The sequence below is a fragment of the Eublepharis macularius genome, chromosome 1, assembly GCF_028583425.1.
Source record: "Eublepharis macularius isolate TG4126 chromosome 1, MPM_Emac_v1.0, whole genome shotgun sequence".
Lineage (NCBI taxonomy): Eukaryota > Metazoa > Chordata > Lepidosauria > Squamata > Eublepharidae > Eublepharis > Eublepharis macularius.
Genome location: NC_072790.1, coordinates 114,765,237 through 114,781,709, shown reverse-complemented (window position 1 = coordinate 114,781,709; position 16,473 = coordinate 114,765,237). Strand labels below are relative to the sequence as shown.

Below are 16,473 nucleotides of genomic sequence, written 5' to 3'. Positions count from 1 at the left end.
GGTACTGGGGCAGAATTTTTGGTGGGGCTTACCGATTACCAAAGCACATTTATTTAACTAGAACAAACAATACAAATTAAGTTTACTTAAGCTTAGGTGTTGTATTTCTAGATTTGCTGCATTTATTTGAAAGGGGAATTTTGTGTAATATAAGCCTACTCTGGTTGTTGGGGGTTTTCCGGGCTGTATTGCCGTGGTCTTGGCATTGTAGTTCCTGACGTTTCGCCAGCAGCTGTGGCTGGCATCTTCAGAGGTGTAGCACCAAAAGACAGAGATCTCTCAGTGTCTCTGAGAGACACTGAGAGATCTCTGTCTTTTGGTGCTACACCTCTGAAGATGCCAGCCACAGCTGCTGGCGAAACGTCAGGAACTACAATGCCAAGACCACGGCAATACAGCCCGGAAAACCCCCAACAACCATCGTTCTCCGGCCGTGAAAGCCTTCGACAATACATAAGCCTACTCTCTTTAAAATAAGTAACATTTCCATATTATCTTTACTATGGTAATGTGCAGAGTAAAACTACTAAACATTTGATAACTGTAAATGTAAAAAATTGTAAGTCAGCTTTCCTACAGGAATGTGCAAAAAAAAATTTGGAATATGATCATACGTTATTTTAAATACTTGACTGGACTGTTTGTTTACATACAATGAGAAGACAAGACTCACTGGAAAAGACAATGCTAGGAAAGGAGGGAAGCAGTAGGAAAAGAGGAGGCCCCAGTACGAGATGGGTTGACTCAGTAATGGAATCCAGTAAAGGAATCCACAGCCTTCAGTTTGCAAGACCTGAGCAAGGCTGTCAATAGGACATTTTGGAGGTCATCAATTCATAGGGTTGCCATAAGTCAGAAGTCACTTAAGGCACATAATACACACAAAGACCATCAATGGATCACCTTGATGCTTTTGTTCAAAGTTTGACCCTGAACATGATTATCAAGCACCTTTGTGTCTGCGTACTAGCTGCTTCTACAAACTTTCTGACATAATTTGCTGTGCTACAAGCATGTGAAATCAGCCAATCAGAAAAGATCTTTGTGGTGACACAGGGCAAGAGTCACAAAGTTGCTTAAACCTCTGCAAAATGACTACGGCTTTCATGTGTTAATTATTCCTAATGTAAACAGTGTATCTGCCTGTCTTATTAAGAATGACTGGGTTATCAGGTACGATAGGCCAGGAATACAATGGGAAAAAGCCTCAAAGCCCCAAGACACTTTTGTTAACCATATAAATGTTATCAAGAAGAATTTGGCGGACATTGGGTGAAGCAATGCAAGAAAGTGTGTGTGTAAATCACGCCTTCTCTGAGATCCAGAGAGACCTGGGCCCAGCTTTTGAGGTCCCTTGCCATAATAATATGGAAAAATGATAACACATGATTTGTGTGACATAAGCTGTGTACTTATCAAAAGCCCCCCTCCCATCCAAATGTTATGCCCAGACCAAATGGCCCTCCTGCCTAGAGTTGCCAACTCATGCTTGGGAAACACCTGGAGATGTAGAGGTGAAGCCTGGAGAGGGTGGGGTTTGGGGAGGGACCTCAGCATGGTATAATACCATAGAGTCCACCCTGAAAAGCAGACATTTTCTCCAGGAGAACTGCTCTCTGGTGGCTGGAGATCAGTTGTAATTTCAGGAGATTTCAGACTCCCATCTCCCTTACAAGTGAACATCAACTGTGAAATGTTAATATTTCAGCAGAGGAGAAAGTGGTGGTAAGAGCAAATAGGAAAGCCATGGGAAAGTAGCCTGCCATCATGCATGCACAATTGGGTGGTGGTTGGCATGGTCAAACACATGTGAACAGTTCAGGAAGGTGCCAAATGTTTGCCTGTGCTGGTTTCTACAGCAAACAGACTACAAGCTGAACCGGTGCCTGATCAATCATCTTTGGGGGAATCTGAGTTTTTAGGGAAATGGAGAACAAAGCCAAAGGTAGCAAAACCCTTATCTTACCTATTTATTATTTATTTACTTGCTTCATACCCTGCCTTGCATCTCATTGAGACCCCAGACTAGCTTACAACGTTCTCCTTTCCTTCATTTTATCCCTACAGCTACTCTGTGAGCTAGGTTAGGCCAACGTTGTAGAATTGGCCCAAGGTTGCCAAGCAAGCTTCCGTGACAGAGTGGGGATCCCAACATAGATGTCGCAGATCCTAGTCCAACACTCTAACCACTACACCATGCTGGTTTGCCATGTTCCATTTCTTACAGCAGTTTTCTTCCAACTCAGCTGACTTCTGATATCAGATATCAGATTTTGGCAAGAGAAAAATATTTCAAGCACCAGAGAACATAGGCACAAGTCTCATTTAATTGCCAACCTCCAGATGGTAGCTGGAGATCTCTGGAATTACAACTGGTCTCTGAGTCCAGACTGCAGAGATCAGTTCCGCTGGAGAAAATGGCTGCTTTGGAGGATAGACTCTATGGCATTATATCCCACTGAGGTCATTTCCATCCCCAAGCCACATCCTCTGTAGGCTCCACCCCAAATCTCCAGGAATTTCCCAACCTGGAGCAAGCAACCCTAAGAGGGTGGAAGATTTTCCACCGCCACTTTTCCCTCCATGTCTTCAGAAGCCTACTGGAGAAATAAACATTTTAAAAATAAATTGCCATCAAGGATAGCATGACATAACTTCTGTGGAAACCCAGAAGCGATGTCACACCTTTCTAGGATTGCTGGAAACAAAGCCATAGATTATGGCGATGCTTAGAGAGGCGTGATGTCACTACTGGGTTTCCCCTGAAGTGACATCATACTGATGCTGATGCCCCCCCCCCGCCATATCCCTGCCCCACTCAGTCTCCCTCTGGTTGCCAGGCTGGGCCTGGCAACCCTAGGATTGAGCTAAATTGTGTAGGTGCTCTCAGGTGGGCCAATTAATGTGGGTGATGAGTCTCTGGTAGTACCCACTATGCCTGTCTCCAATGAGTCCTCTTCCATCAGGGGACATGACAGAGGAGGGGGAGGGACTAGGGTTGCAATTCTTCCAGTGGGGGGCAGGGAATCCCATGCTCCCACCCGCCACCTCCTGCTACAATTCACCTGGCTGGTGGGGGGGGAGGTGAGGAAACAGGCCTCCTGAGTGTGCTCCCCCAATGGTCAAGTGAGCAGGGTTGGAGGGCAAAAGTTGTGGGCTGGTGATCTCTTGCCTCCCCCAGGGGGCTGGCATCCCTACATCAGGGCTATGCCAAAAATAAAATCAGTGGCAGCCTAAGCAGTGCAGTCACAATAATCAGTAGAAGTTGTGACAATCAGACGCCAACCATCACAACCCCCATCAGTTCTCAGTTCCATTTTAAGGATATATTAAGCCATACTCTGTGGTCAAGTTTGTAATTAGATATATGTGGTTGAGTTTGTAATTAGATATATGATACATCTAATTCTCAACCTGGCCCATGTTCAGATACTTAAATCTGTGGATTGGGGCCATGTAGAGAGAAAACAGACATTTTAAAAACTTGATGTACCCCAAGGTTTACAAAAAATCTTTTAGTTTTAAAAAATGGAAGGGGGCATAAATTTCCCATAGAGGATTGTTATCTGCACTTGCTCATAAAACATACCTCAGTCAGCTTCAGTGGAACAAGATGGAGAATGTGGAGGGGAGCTGCTCTTGCCAACTAAGCAAGATGGTTGGAGGAGGGGTGGGGGAGAGTAGGAGTCCCTAACACCCTTTCTCACCTGCTGCCAAGATGGTAGTGATACAGGTAGTGGGGGGGGGGGGAGCTGCTGCCGCTGCTGCCCCATCCCCTCTGTTGCTGAGGCTGCTGATGGCAGTCCAGCCACCTCCCACCTCTCCTTTGCAGGTGGGCAAGGAGGAACAAGAGTCATCCTTGCTTACTCACTTTGTCACTGAGGTTACTGATACCAGCACCACCATCACCATCTTTCCTCTGCAAATGGGTAGGGAGAGGGTCGGGAGCCATTCCTTCCTGCTCTGTGAATTTCAGTGGTCCTCACTTTAGATATTTGTGGCCTTTTTTGAAATATAAAAAGTAGATATTCCAAATACTCTTAAAACATGCCACTTTTTGGATATTTAATCTTGCATATATCCAAAAACAGGCCTAAGAAACTTGTTCTGAATCGTTGCCCCTGCACTGAAATAACTTCATTATTGGTCCCCCTCCCTTCTGAAGTTGTAATGGTGTTGCTAGAAGGATTTTGGTGCCGGATCAGATTGCATAGTTTCTCCCATCATTGCCCTACATATGGTGGGGAATGAACACAGACCTTTCCACCCATTCAGCATGCCTGCTTGCTTCCTAACATCCACCTGGCTTAACTATCAAGTTGGAGTTACGCATAAGCAACTTTGGACCCAAGTTGGCCAACTTCAACCCTGATAAAAGATCCTGGGATACTAAAAGATAATCGATCCGAGTATGCTTACGGACCGCTCCTGGATTCACTGTTCTATGTATTGGAGGGAGGAAAGCCTTTCAGATAAGTCATGGTCATTTAATACAATATTTTTGAACAGACCTTAGGGACCAGATTGTCCATGAATTGAAATTTTACTTTGAATCAAATAAGTCTGCAGATATTTCAGATGCTATTTATTGGGATACAATGAAGGCAACTATTTGAGGGAGGCTGATATCAATGGTATCCCACTTAAAAAAAAACAAAGAACAAAAATTAGAGAACAAATGATTGCTAATATAACTGGGTTAGAACAGGAACACAAATTAAAAGGGGGGGAACATCAAAAATTGTTCGCTGAATTCATTGCTTGATATCTTTGACTCACAATGGGTTCAAAAACAACTCATTTTTACGAAACAAATACTGAACGTGCTCTCCAAAGTCGCTAAAGCTTTCAGCCTGGAGAGCCAAGAAAGAGAGGAAATCCTGTCATATTCAGGGCTTGTTAGATTCTAAGAAAGTTTAAAAAAACAATTCTTCCAGGGAGATAGTGAATATCTTTGCAGAGTACTATACAAAATTATATTCATCCTTGAGTCCCAAGGAACAAGCAATTGAGAATTTTTTTTCTTCTAGTAGTTTCTTCTCCACTTTATCTGACTCGAATAGAAGTCTTATGGACAATCCCATAACCCCACAGGAAATCTTAGATTTTATGAAAAATTTGAAGGCCAATTCAGCCTCCAGAACTGATGGCTTTAGGACCGAATGTTATAAAGCCTTTTCTGCCTGTTTATTAGTCCCTTTGACCAATGTATGTAAGGAGATCCTTCAGAATGGGAATGTTCCTCCCTCATGGAGAACAACTTCTATTGTTCCCATTCCAAAGGAAGGTAAAGATGCTTTAGATCCAGCATTATACCGCCCAATAGCATTGTTAAATACAGATTATAAAATCTTTACCTCTGTACTGGCCAATCGTTTAAAGAAAATTGTCGAGAAGTTAATTAAACCAGATCAAATGGGTTTTATGCCCAATAGAAATCTAACGGATAATGTCAGGAGGAGGATGAATATTATAAATTTTTGTAATACTCAACCATTAGAAGCAGTTGTATTGAGTCTCGATATGGCCAAAGCTTTCGATTCTATAGAAAAGTCCTATTTTCTTTTCCTTTTTCATCATATGGGATTTGGTCCTAGGTTTCTCTGTACTCTGCAAGCTCTTTATTTGCCCACTCAAGTCCAAGTTAAGGCTAACAATCTGAAATTTGGTTTATTTAATATAAATAGAAGTACCCGTTGGGGTTGTTCACTTTCTCCCCTCCTTTTTGCACTTGCTGTGGAGCCGCTGGCAGAAGCCCTTAGGCAAAATCCTCAGATCCATGGTATTAATGAACATAAGATTTCACTTTACTCTGACGATATTTTAATTTTTACTTCTTTACCAGTTGATTCTTTAGAATCAATCTTGCAAACCCTACACTTGTTTAGTTTAATTTCTGGTTTAACAGTTAATCAATTGAAATCAGAGCTGTTTCCCATTAATTTGACCCCTAGTTCAGTAGCTAGGTTACGAACATGATTTACATTCAAATGGGTTACTAAGAAGATGAGATATCTAGGAGTTTATATCCCCATACTCTTGAATGATGTCGTTTGGGTAAATTTTGATGAACTTTTCAAATCTGTGCTGATCCTTTTTTCTAAAAGGAAAAAACAAAGTTACTCATGGTTTGATAGGATTTCACTGGTTAAATCTTTCATTCTCCCTAAGTTTATGTTTCTGTTCCAATCCCTCCCAGTTAAAATACTTCCAAGAAAAATACAGATTTGGCAAACGGCTCTCATTAGTTTGGTCTGGTCGCAAACCAAGAGTTGAGTTTCAGACATTGTGTCAGCCATCAAGTTTAGGTGGTCTGAATGTCCCAGACCTGTCTTTATATCATGCTGCCTCTTCTTTGGCTCATTGATTCATGCTTTAAGATTGAACCCAACAGAAGCCTGGATCTCTGTAGAAAGTTTATTTTCTTCACCACTTTCCTTACCAGTAACCATCTGGTCCTCAGCTAAAAACAGGCCAGTTATGACTTCCTCCAATTCCCTATTAGACAACATGCTGAAACCCTTGGATAAATATAGGAAAATCTTAGCTCCAGGCATTTCTCCCCTAACACCTTTCATTTACCAAGATTGGTTTCCCCCAGGAAAAGATTTAAGTGAATTTAGGGAATAGAAAGACTCTGGATTATTGTTGATTATTAATTGGATTAAAAATGGGACAATTCTGGATAAATCTATAGTGGAAGAAAGATTCGGAATTAGGATATCTTGGTTTAGATATCCTCAGCTGAAACATCCATTCACCAAGCTGATCAGGTCCAAGGATTTGTTTTGGCCCCTAACTCCTTTTTAGGAAATGATTTGGAGTGGGAATGATGGTAAACAGGGTATGATTTCAACCCTCTACAAATTATTATTAAGGGTGACACATAAAAACCCTCTGCCATACCAAAAAAATGGTCTGATTCTTTAAAATGGGTTTTCTCGGAATCTGATTGGAAACAGATCTGGAACTCTCCTTCCAATAAATCTAGTTGTTGGAATATTAAACTCCAATTTTACAAGCTGTTGTCCAATTGGTATTTAACACCACATAAATTGAATTGGATGAATAGGTCGTTGAGCCCTCTATGCTGGAGATCTTGTAAGCAGGAAGGCACGACCCTACATATGTGGTGGGAATGCCATCTCGTTCAGGAATTTTGCAGAGTGGTTCACAAAAAGATATACAACATGGTGGGTCTTTCATTGCCATACTCCCCAGAATTTCTCCTATTGGATTTTTGGCCCAAGTCTTTGCTAGATAGGAATACGAGATCTGTTGTTTTGACATTGGTGGCCTCTGCTCGTTTGGTTATCGCTACGAATTGGAAATCCCTCATAGGCCCATTGCTAAAAAATGGTATCAGAAAATCTGGGAGCAATATTTGATGGGTAGGATTATGCATAATCCGTTTTTTGGGAACTTGCATATGATAGCCCCTTTATTCAAGTATGATAAAATATGGAAACCAGTTTTAGATGTTTTAAATGCCAAAGATGTAATCCCTTCATTGCAACAAAGTTTAAATGCTTGTTTATTGGAATTCTTGGGTTTTTAACAATTTACCAAGAGCTGTTTTGATTATTTCTTTTATGGTTTAATTTTAATTCTTTTCTTGTTTGTATTTTATGATTTTATCATTTCTTGTATTAAGTCTTTAATTTTAAAAAAAATTGGAGTTATGCATAAAGAATCCTTGTGCATGGGCTCAAATTGCATGGTTAATTCCTGGATTGCGTCATATAAATCAGTTATGCGGTCTCAGTTTAACACTCATTGGATTGCATGCACATAGCAATTAAAACATTAAGTACCTCAAGACACCACAGCTGAAATGGTCTTTTTCTTAGTTTCTATCTTTCTGTTCCCACATAATCTGTTTAAGACGGATTGGGAACCTTAGAAGAGAGGAGCTCATCTATTGACGAACCCACTGTGAGCCACTACATTACAAGAAGTTATGAAAGAAAATAACACATAGTACTAATTAAAGTCTACATTTTATTTTAAAACATAAACAACAAAGTACATTGCCCTGCCTACAGGCTGATGTAAAGAAGAAAATGATGATAATGATTTATATACTACCCTTCAGGACAACTTAATACCCATTCAGAGCGGTTTACAAAGTGTACAGAGTCTGAGGCTCAGCCCCCAGACTTACCAGGAAGAGGGGATGGGAGACAGCTGGGGGACAACTACCTAGCCATCCCAATGGACACCCAGGGCCAGCGCAGACCAGCAATAGAAGAGGAGAAAGAGGCACCCCAGCCACAGGAGGGCGGAGCAGCTCCCAAGCCCCAGAAGGTCAAGCAGGGCAGGTAGAAGCCAGCTAGCCCCACCCTCTGATAGGAGACCAGGGGGCCAGGCAGGGAGAGTGAGGAGGACCGTCAAGAGGGAAATAGACCTGAGGGAGAAGGTACAGGGAGCAAGGGCAGCCAGCCAACAAGCCAGCCAGCAACCTTACCGGCAGGGGAGGAAAAGCAGCAGCAAAGACAGCTCAGGACCGTGCCCCAGCCTCCAGGCAAGCTAGAGGGTATTAGCCAGGACCAGGAAAAGCTGGGAGCAAAGCCACCCCAGGTGTGGCAACCTGAGGCACTCAGCAGGGAAAGCTTGGCAGCCAGCCAGGAAAGCACAGCTATGGCCAGCAGAGAAAGCTAGCAGAGAAAACCCAGGTGTGGCTGCCTGAGATGAGGGTGTGGCTGCCTAAGACAAGGGCTGTGGCTAGAGTGTAGAGGGGGGCATGGCTGGCAGGTGGAGCTGGGAATAGGGGAAAGGATATAAGGAGAATCCACCCACAGGGCATGGTGGGTTGTGTAGGAGGCAAGCAGCGGAGAGGAGGTGGAGGGAGGAAGAGGAGGAGTAAGACTGACAACTGGATGGAGACAGCTGTCATGGAAGGCAGCCGGGACTATGTCAGGTTGAAGGGACCTGCGGGTGGACTGAGAGAGTGTGGTATACCTTCCCTCCTTCCACAGAGCAGGATCCCGCATATTCCCTGAAGGTTCTTTAAGGCTGAAGTCAGGCATGCCAGCATCTCACAGGGTGGCACCCATGGCAGAACCTGACACAAAGTATCTGATTAGTATCCCCACAACTATCACACTGTGAGGTTGGAGTTGCTGAGAGCACTCCAAGAAGCTGTGACTGACACAAAGTCACCCAGCTGGCTTCAAGTGGAAGGGTGGGGAATAGGGGTGTGCAAGCCAAAAATTTTCGGCTATAGCCGAAAGTAGAAAGCCGAAAGAAAATTCTCTATCGTTAAAGCTGAAAGCCGAAACAAGAATCTCTTTCGGGATTCGGGATTCGGGATTCTTTCGGCATTATTTCGGCATTCTTTCGGCTTTTTTCTATGGGAAAATGCCTCCGTCTTCCAGGACGCCTGGAGGAGGCATTTTCCCACCGAATAAGCCCAAAATTGGTGGGGACCTTCCTCTAACCCTTCTCTAACAACCACCCAAGTTTCAGACAGATTGGACTTTGGGGGGCCATGTTATGGCCCCCCAAAGCAGGTCCCCCCATCCTCCCATAAAGGAGCATCTTCTTCATTATTTCCTATGGGGAAAAAATGAAGAAGCAGGCTTCCTTTGCCAGGGGTGGCATTTTGCATGCAAAATGCCCCCTTACCCTCAGGGGCCCTTCTCCCACCCCTCCTCCCACCCCCCACCAAGGCTCAGCCTGCTCCCACTTGGGGGGGCCATTTCATGGCCTCCCCAAGTAGGTGCTCTAATCTCTACCACTGACAGCTGGGGGAGGCTTGTGTTGCCAGGGGTGGCATTTTGCATGCAAAATGCCCCCCAACCCTCTGGGGCCCTTCTCCCACCCCTCCTCCCACCCCCCACCAAGGCTCAGCCTGCTCCCACTTGGGGGGGCCATTTCATGGCCTCCCCAAGTAGGTGCTCTAATCTCTACCACTGACAGCTGGGGGAGGCTTGTGTTGCCAGGGGTGGCATTTTGCATGCAAAATGCCCCCCAGCCCTCTGGGGCCCTTCTCCCACCCTTCCTCCCACCCCACACCAAGGCTCAGACTGCTCCCACTTGGGGGGGCCATTTCATGGCCTCCCCAAGTAGGTCCTCTCAGCCCCTAAAGTCCACCCCTTACAGCCCCACACAAACCCAATTCCCCCCCAGCTGCCGCACACAGACCCAAATCCCCACATTAGCCCCTCACAGACCCAAATCCACCCCCACCTGCCCCACACCCATAACCCCAGGAACAGGCTGGCAAAGGCCAGCCCTCTCCCTTTGTTCCCTATGCTGGGAACTTCTAAACTCTCTTTCCCTGGGCAATTCTGCACAGCCCAGGGGTGCCACAATGGTGGGCACACTTCTGAGTGCCAGCTGGTCCCTGTGAAAGAACACCTGAACCACAGACACCCTCCCTCAAATTCCCCCACCACCTACAGAGATAGCTGGCCAGCCAGCCCCATTGTTCCCTATGATGGGAACCAACTGCACAACAAAGAATAAAACAAGAACAACACAAAATAAAGTTTTTAAAAAATTATTTTCTCCCTTCCAAAGTACAAGTAGGCAAAGCATTATGACACATTACACCAGCAGTCCCCCACACAGAAAAATAACACAACTCACTTAACATCAGAGAATCACAAAGCACGATTCCTGTCAAAAACACTTTATTTCTTGAACAGCTTTAGGTTACACAGCAGGGGGGAACACCAAAGGGCTTGGCAGCAGTATCTTACACAAAAATAACACAACTCACTTAACATCAGAGAATCACAAAAGCACAATTCCTGTCAAAAACACTTTATTTCTTGAACAGCTTTAGGCTACACAGCAGGGGGGGGACACCAAAGGGCATGGAAGCAGTATCTTACACAAAAATAACACAACTCACTTCACATTAAAGAATCACCCCAAAAAATTGCTGTCAAAAGCACTTTATTTCTGTAACTGCTTTAGGTTACACAGTAGGAAGGCACCACAGAGCAGGAAAGCAGTGTACTACACAAAAATAACACAACTCACTTCACATCAGAGAATCACACAAACACAATTGCTGTCAAAAACGGTGAAGTGGGTTGTATTATTTTTTGTAGTACATTGCTATCATGCCCTTTTCTGCCCTCCTACTGTGTAACCTAAAGCTGTTCAAGAAATAAAGTGTTTTTGCCAGGAATTGTGTTTTTGTGATTCTCTGATGTTAAGTGAGTTGTGTTATTTTTGTGTAAGATACTGCTTCCATGCCCTTTGGTGTTCCCCCCCTGCTGTGTAGCCTAAAGCTGTTCAAGAAATAAAGTGTTTTTGCCAGGAATTGTGTTTTTGTGATTCTCTGATGTTAAGTGAGTTGTGTTATTTTTGTGTAAGATACTGCTTCCATGCCCTTTGGTGTTCCCCCCCTGCTGTGTAGCCTAAAGCTGTTCAAGAAATAAAGTGTTTTTGCCAGGAATTGTGTTTTTGTGATTCTCTGATGTTAAGTGAGTTGTGTTATTTTTGTGTAAGATACTGCTTCCATGCCCTTTGGTGTTCCCCCCCTGCTGTGTAGCCTAAAGCTGTTCAAGAAATAAAGTGTTTTTGACAGGAATTGTGCTTTTGTGATTCTCTGATGTTAAGTGAGTTGTGTTATTTTTGTGTAAGATACTGCTGCCATGCCCTTTGGTGTTCCCCCCCTGCTGTGTAGCCTAAAGCTGTTCAAGAAATAAAGTGTTTTTGACAGGAATCGTGCTTTGTGATTCTCTGATGTTAAGTGAGTTGTGTTATTTTTCTGTGTGGGGGACTGCTGGTGTTATGTGTCATAATGCTTTGCCTACTTGTACTTTGGAGGGAGAAAATAATTTTTAAAAAACTTTATTTTGTGTTGTTCTTGTTTTATTCTTTGTTGTGCAGTTGGTTCCCATCATAGGGAACAATGGGGCTGGCTGGCCAGCCATCTCTGTAGGTGGTGGGGGAATTTGAGGGAGGGTGTCTGTGGTTCAGGTGCTCTTTCACAGGGACCAGCTGGCACTCAGAAGTGTGCCCACCATTGTGGCACCCCTGGGCTGTGCAGAATTGCCCAGGGAAAGAGAGTTTAGAAGTTCCCAGCATAGGGAACAAAGGGAGAGGGCTGGCCTTTGCCAGCCTGTTCCTGGGGTTATGGGTGTGGGGCAGGTGGGGGTGGATTTGGGTCTGTGAGGGGCTAATGTGGGGATTTGGGTCTGTGTGTGGCAGCTGGGGGGAATTGGGTTTGTGTGGAGCTGTAAGGGGTGGAATTTAGGGGCTGAGAGGACCTACTTGGGGAGGCCATGAAATGGCCCCCCCAAGTGGGAGCAGGCTGAGCCTTGGTGGGGGGTGGGAGGAGGGGTGGGAGAAGGGCCCCAGAGGGTTGGGGGGCATTTTGCATGCAAAATGCCACCCCTGGCAACACAAGCCTCCCCCAGCTGTCAGTGGTAGAGATTAGAGCACCTACTTGGGGAGGCCATGAAATGGCCCCCCCAAGTGGGAGCAGGCTGAGCCTTGGTGGGGGGTGGGAGGAGGGGTGGGAGAAGGGCCCCAGAGGGTTGGGGGGCATTTTGCATGCAAAATGCCACCCCTGGCAACACAAGCCTCCCCCAGCTGTCAGTGGTAGAGATTAGAGCACCTACTTGGGGAGGCCATGAAATGGCCCCCCCAAGTGGGAGCAGGCTGAGCCTTGGTGGGGGGTGGGAGGAGGGGTGGGAGAAGGGCCCCTGAGGGTAAGGGGGCATTTTGCATGCAAAATGCCACCCCTGGCAAAGGAAGCCTGCTTCTTCATTTTTTCCCCATAGGAAATAATGAAGAAGATGCTCCTTTATGGGAGGATGGGGGGACCTGCTTTGGGGGGCCATAACATGGCCCCCCAAAGTCCAATCTGTCTGAAACTTGGGTGGTTGTTAGAGAAGGGTTAGAGGAAGGTCCCCACCAATTTTGGGCTTATTCGGTGGGAAGATGCCTCCCCCAGACGTCCGGGAAGACGGAGGCATTTTCCCATTGAAAAGCCGAATGAAAGACGAAAGAATCCCGAAACGTTTCGGCTTTTTTCTTTCGGCTACCCGAAACGTTTCGGGATTCCCCGAAACGTTTCGGCATTCCCTGAAAGAAGCCGAAACACTTTTGTTTCGGCATTCTTTCGGCATTCTGAATGCCGAAACGCACATCCCTAGTGGGGAATCAAACCCAGTTCTCCAGATTTAAGTCCTATCACTCTTAACCAATACACCAAATTGGCTCTCCTAAGGAATTATTTTTTTTCAACCTTTGAAGCTTCAAGTTTTCCTATATTCCTTTTAGTGGAATACAAGACAAGAACATTACAAATGGGTATGTCTTTGTTTAGGCAGCATCCTAAATATGCTATGAAATAACTAAGCAGTTCAGAAGGCATATCAGCCAATAAATAACCTGAGGAAAGTCTGCAGACATCTACAGATATCTGCCAGGAAATGTCTAGATGGTAAAGAGAACGAATGAATATGTTTATTCTGCAATGAAATTTGAGCAAATACAGCAATGCAGTTACAATTAAAACTTTTTTTAAAGAAAAGAACAATACTTACAGCACAAAGTATCTTATATTTCCGAAGAGTATTTCTCTTAACAACTTCCTCTTTTTGTAAATTTATCAGCTCCATTTTGCTGCTTCGACTTAAGTTTTTTTCACTAGTAGATAACATTTCCATTATTTCTGTAATTAATTATAAACCTTTGCTTTTCTGAGGACTTCTGCTCTGCTTCAGTTCTGCTGCACTTTAGCACATAGTGAGCAGTTGTTTCTCTTCTCTTATGATATGTAAATGAGATCAGAGTCCTTGAGGGATGGGCATGAAGAAACTACTCAGACAATATCGGTCAGCAAGTCACAGAAATCAGTCAAAACTTGCTGAGCATTTTTGAAATCACAGTTCCTGCAGTGGTCTCCTCCTCCCTCCCCACCCCCCACCCCAAGTTCCAAGCTACAACAGAGAAAATCAGGTCTCTGGAAAGTTCTGTGGTGGCAAGCAGTTCAAATGAACATGTTTCATTTCATGAAAGCCAAGGAAAATAAGTGAGATCATAAACAAAAATGCTCAAAATCATTTTTAGATCACTGTTCCAGTAACAATATGGAAACATTTATTTTAAGGGTGGAAACTCTTCAAAACAGAGAAAATCCAGTCTTAGAAACAAGTGATTCTGCATGAATGGTTTTCCCTGCTTCAGCTTCTAAATGACCTCGATTTTTTCTTGTGTTTCCACACGTGGGAAGGCAATCCTAGCAGCAGATTCGAAGTCACTGCACGTTTTGTCCGTTTTTTTTCCATCCTGCTTTCCCCCGACTTATTTGTCCATGCGTAGCAGATTAGGGATTTTAATCATGCGGAATTCTTTATCCGATGTTCTCCCCACCCTTGCCCTTTTCTCTTGCCCTTCGAATCATCTTAATTTGATTGGCCAATCATGTTTTCTAAGCTACACCCACTACCCTTTCCCTTCCCCTCTTTTTTTAAAAAAAAAATGTTAAAAAACGTTGCAACGTTTCTACAAATCTATGCAGAAACATATCCTGTGTCACATGACCATAGCTGACCAATAACGGGTCCATTTTACAACACGCCAAATTTGTTACTTGTTGCTCTCTGACAGCTGACAGCTTCTGAGGTAGAGTGAAAGTGTGATGGAGGGACTTCAGCGTTCAACTAGTGGTCTAGGCATTTCATGGAGGGAGAAAGAGACCGTCCTCAACACAACACCTATCACTAAACCACATTGCTCACGAAGAAAGCGGGAAAGATAGACGCAGGATCATTGGTAACAATTTTCCCTCCAAATATCAATAGCCAATACTCTTCCACAATATCGGCGGGAAGTGCTCTGGCCTATCCAATATGTTTATTTGATGCAACGTTTATGTGTAGCAACGTTTTTTTGTGAGAATTTTTTTTCTAATGTGTTGGTTTGATGCAGTGTTTATGTGCACCAATGTTTTTTTGTGAGAAATTTTTTTCTAATGTGTTGGTTTGATGCAACGTTTATGTGTAGCAACATTTTTTGGGGGAAAAAAATAAAAAAAAATGAAGATGTGCATCATTCGACACTTCCCCCGGAAAAAGCGATGAGGAATCGATTTTTATCCTGTCAAAAATTCCGCACGATGGACTTTGAGCCGATGAAATGTGCGAAACAAAAGCCTAATGTGGAATCGGGGAGACGTGGATTCGTAGGACTCCGCGGCATGACTGCTCAGAAAGTCCGATCAAAATTGATCATGCAGAATCCCCCATTCTGTGGTAACAAGAACAAGAAATAAACAAATGCTAAAGAAATTCTGTGAAGTGATACCATAAAACAAAACACAAACTTTTTAAAATTAAAAGTGTAATGCATAATTTTTATGACTCCGGTGAAAAAGAGAAACTGTATAGGGAAAATGTGTTAGAGTTGTCAACTTCTAGGTAATGGCTAGAGATCTCCCAAAATTGCAATTGATCTCCAGGCCACAGAGATCAGTTCCCCTGGAGGAAATGCCTGCTTTGGAGGGTGGACTATATGATGTTATACCCCACTGAGGACCAACCCTTCTCCAAATGCTGTCTTCTTCTGGCTCCACCTCTAAAATCTCCAGGAATTTTCCAACCTGGAGCTGGTGACTACTTGTGCTCTGATCAGTGGCCTGGGGATTTATCAGCAGTTATATGTTCTCTGGGTAGTGGGAGGAAGTTAATGGGCTTGGGGCTGATTTTGTTTAAAACACTGTGTTTCGTTAGCATTGTGATAACAGAGAAGAAAAATAACAGAAAGAGAAGTGAGACCCTGCAAAGCAGCTGAAATAACTAAGCAGTCCATAAAGAATATCAGTCAATAAATAACCTGGGGAAAGCCTAAAGACATCAACCATCATTCCTTAGTATCAAGCCCTTGGATGGAGCACATTGCTGTTCCATCCTTAGAACTGAATGCAAACTTTCCTATCTCTCATCTAATAAGGAATGCAGTCCAAAGGTAGTGGTTCATCCCAGGAGGGTCAGAAGTAGTAATCACTACTATATGTTTTCTCTCACCCCACCCACCACATACACCTTGACTGCTAGGAAAATCCTCCTGATTTTGTGGAGAATCTCAAAGAATCTACCAAAGTAACCCAGCAGATTTACTTCCACAATAAGATCCATGAAGGGAAAACATTCCATCCCATCTAACGTAAGCTAAAGAGGCTTCTGGCTTTAAAGAATGCACCTAGTCACAGCAGTGAGCCAATGATTATCTTAGACAAAGTGGCAATTTATTTATTTAAATTATTTATAGCCTGCCTTTCTCACTGAGATTCTACACAGTGTGTCAGTACAGTCAATTTCACAGACATTTCAATAAACAATGCAATTGGATTTATAAATGCACATTTGGAAACTTTTAAAACTAGCAGGTATCTAAGACAGAGTCGAAGAAATGCTAAAAAGAGCATAAGCAATTCTAAGACTAACATATTAAACAACGTATAAACTATCCAGTAGGATCAAGTCTGTAGTCCCTGTCCCTTTA

The 16,473-nt window shown here is 43.8% G+C and overlaps 1 protein-coding gene across 2 annotated transcripts in view; it reads right to left on the bottom strand.

The window, feature by feature from the left end:
- The window catches only part of ENPP3 (ectonucleotide pyrophosphatase/phosphodiesterase 3), a 95,377-nt gene extending 81,684 nt beyond the window's left edge, over positions 1 to 13,693 (bottom strand). For both annotated transcript variants that reach the window (XM_054991652.1, XM_054991660.1), the window contains exon 1: positions 13,515 to 13,693. In XM_054991652.1, the coding sequence (XP_054847627.1) occupies positions 13,515 to 13,637 (123 nt within the window). In that variant the 5' untranslated portion in view covers positions 13,638 to 13,693. The remainder of the gene's footprint in view (positions 1 to 13,514) is intronic.
- Between the last annotated feature and the right edge of the window lie 2,780 nt (positions 13,694 to 16,473).